This window comes from Belonocnema kinseyi, chromosome 10 (assembly GCF_010883055.1).
Source record: "Belonocnema kinseyi isolate 2016_QV_RU_SX_M_011 chromosome 10, B_treatae_v1, whole genome shotgun sequence".
Classification (NCBI taxonomy): Eukaryota; Metazoa; Arthropoda; class Insecta; order Hymenoptera; family Cynipidae; genus Belonocnema; species Belonocnema kinseyi.
Window position 1 is genome coordinate 17,181,696 of NC_046666.1, and position 3,263 is coordinate 17,184,958.

The 3,263-nt window shown below is 29.9% G+C and overlaps 1 protein-coding gene across 1 annotated transcript in view; it reads right to left on the bottom strand.

Annotated features, from left to right (window-relative positions):
• The window catches only part of LOC117181036 (iron multicopper oxidase fer1-like), a 4,843-nt gene extending 1,586 nt beyond the window's left edge, over window positions 1–3,257 (bottom strand). The window contains exons 1-3 of the mRNA XM_033373605.1: window positions 3,187–3,257; window positions 611–743; window positions 70–227 (exon numbers count right to left, since the gene is read on the bottom strand). Of these exons, the coding sequence (XP_033229496.1) occupies window positions 70–227; window positions 611–743; window positions 3,187–3,194 (299 nt within the window). The 5' untranslated portion in view covers window positions 3,195–3,257. The remainder of the gene's footprint in view (window positions 1–69; window positions 228–610; window positions 744–3,186) is intronic.
• Between the last annotated feature and the right edge of the window lie 6 nt (window positions 3,258–3,263).

The following is a 3,263-nucleotide window of genomic DNA, read 5'->3' on the forward strand; positions in this document are numbered from 1 at the left end:
GCATCCTAATATGCGAAGCTGTTATTTTAATAATATTTTAAGGATATCAATATTTGTTTAAACATTTACCTGAATGTGTCTCCTGTTTGAATATTACACTGGGTTACCATTGGAACCCCATCATAATACTGGGAATCCTTCTGAAAAAGCCCATGCCAGTGCAATATAACTTCAAGACCTTCTGCTTTATTTTCTACGTCTACTATTATCATATCACCCTGACAAACCTGTAATATTATTCCAGTGTCATCATTAAATAATTTTAATAATTTTTCGCATGTGCCTAAAATGAAAAAGTTGCTGTGACATTGCAGTCTGAGCGACCGCATGTCCATGCGTCTCTACTAATTTGTGACTTTTTGCTTAAATAAGAAATAATCGGGACTCAAATTTTTCCTGTGGCGGCAACATTTCGTAACGTGGCTGTGCGGTCTTACGGACCGCCTATGGACTTTCAGCTGACATTACCCATTAATTACACGCAGGACAATTAAAAAATTAAATTTACTAGCAACAGAAGCTTCGTGGAAGACTAGGGGGGAGAGATGCACATATTAGATGTATGTTGTGGCCTGTGAGACCGCACAGCCATACTTAAAGTTTGAGGTACCTGAATACTGGGTCCAGGAAGCAATCTATTGATTGATAGAATTGTCCTGTCTGCGCCATCAGCTTCAATACATTGGCAAGTTGGTACATTTAATAGTTGATCGGTATTGTTTTGTCGACAAAATTTGCAGGCACTATTAACAAATAAATGCTCGATATAATATTTTACTAGCTCACAGTAAACCTTTTGGTATTTTTTTACTACTGCCAACCGGGGTAATTACAGCCAATTCCGAAATAAATATGGATCATTTTTTATACTCCATTTTATGATTTTTTTAAACAAGACTTTCTGAGAATTTCATAAACAATGTTTTAAGGATGTCAAATGTTAAAATCCGATGTAAAAAAGAGCTCAGAGCAATCGAACGTAATTCAAGTACTTTGCGGTAGTCCGTTGTAATCCAAAGTAATTTACTAGTAATACTAATAAATCGAAGTAATTTACGTAATTCAAGTACACTCGAACTCCAAAGATACGAGCTACATGCATACAAGCGCTCCACAGATACCAGCGTTCGGACTCATAAGGAGCGAGCGGGATTTTCCCGCTCTTTCCCTGTCCTATTTGACAGTTAATCGCGCGCGGGTGCGTGCTGCCTTGAATTCGAGGTGCGCCTGCGCGTAGTAGACCTGTGTGCGGTCTCACGTATTACCCCCGAAATCTAAACGATGTAGGTGAGGGAGCCCCACTCGCGGTCGTATCTTTGGACTTTCTGATTACCGCACTTCTCGTATCATTGGAGTTCGAGTGAAATTTACTTGTTATTCAGGCGATTCAAGTAATCCGCTTGTGATTCAGTTCTGGTGTTATCAAATGGAGTATTCAAGTGGAGTAATCCACTTGTAATCTGGTGTAATCCAGCGTGATAAACTTTTGCAATCCATATAATTCGGAGTAATTCAGGTAATTATAGTAATCCACTTTTAATCCAGATAATTCAAACAATAATCCAAGGTAATTTACTTGTTATCCAAATAATTTGGAGTAACAGTTTTTAACTTGTTTCTTAAAAATTTATTAGTTTGTTGTTGTTAAAAATCAATTTTATTAAGTAAAAATTAAACTATTTCATTTTTGATTCAAATTTGATTTTTAGTTAAAAATTCATGTATTTTGTCAAAAATTCACCGTTTTCGTTACAAAATTTATCCTGTTAGTTGGAAATTCATGATTATTGTCAAAAATTTAACTATCTGGTTAAAATATGATTTATATACTTTGTAGCAAATGCAACTATTTTGGTAAAAAATTTGATTCTTCGGTGAAAAATTTAAATAAATTACAAAAATGTTGGTTTCAAATTTAATTTTTTAAACTAAAATGTTACAATTCAATTTGCAGTGGAAAATTCAGTTTTCTAGTTGAAGATTCTTAATTTCAGTTGAAAAGGGTATGGTTGAAAATGTAAATAATTGCTTGAAAATTATTTTTTTGGTTCAAAATTAATTTTTTTAACTTAAAGTTCGAATATTTCATTTTTTGTTAAAACTTGTCTTTCTTAGTTGAAAATTCATACATTTTGTTAAAATTTCTATTTTATTGTTGTAAGATATTAAACGGCTTGACTGCCAATTAATTTTGTTGTTAAAAATAGAGCCACCTTAGTGAAAAATAATTTTTAAAAAAATAGTTTGTTTTTAATTGATTTTTTAAATAAAAATTTAACTATTGCATTGTAAATTTATAATTTTTTATTGAAAAATTCTATCGTTTGTTTGAAAATTCAGGTTTTTTGTTAAAGATTCGTATTTTTTGGTTGAATTGAGCCTTTTGACATGAAAATTAATGTTTGTGATGTAAAATTTAATTACATTGTTGAGAATTCTTTTTTTTAAAATTACTTCTTTATATGAAAACTTCACAATTCTTTTTTTTTACTGTAAATTTATATTTTTTATTTAAAAACTCAATTATTTTGTTGAAAATTCGTATGTTTTGTTAAAAATTCTTCATTGTTGGTGGATGCAACATTGTTAAAAATGAACCTATTTAATTTACAATGTATGTTTTTGGTTAAAAATTGATCTAATTTGTTTTTTTTTAATTTCTTATTTTTATTTGACCATTTTACTGTTATGTTGAAAATTTGTCTCTTTTGCAAAGGATTTTACTATTTTTTTGAAAGTTTGTCTTTTTGTTTGACTCCGAGTGTTTTAAGTATAAAATTAAAGTCTTTTTGGGTTCAAATATCAACAATTACGTCGTTCTCCTTGGTTGAAAAGGAAAATTTTTCTGGTAAAAATAGTTGTTTTTTGTTTAAAAATGTTATTTTAACCTTTGAATTTAGCTATTCCAGTTAAAGAATAATTAATTAATTTAAAAATTAATCACTTTGATTGAAAATTTAACTAGTTTTTTGAAACTTATTATGTAACTATTTTTTTTTTTGGTGGAATATTGATCTTATTTTAGTTAAAACCATAATTACCCCAATTCACAGTAGAAGATTAAATCTCTGTTAATTGAAAATTAACCGATCTTTTTTTCTTGGAAAAAAAACTTTGGAAATTTTTAGCCAACGTTTTTTCAGTTTTCGAATAAAGCATATATTCAGAAATATGTATAAAAATTACCTTCCCATTGTTACGTAATATTCAATGGTGAAGTGATAATAACAGTATCGAGGTGGTTCGTCATCAGTGCATGTCCG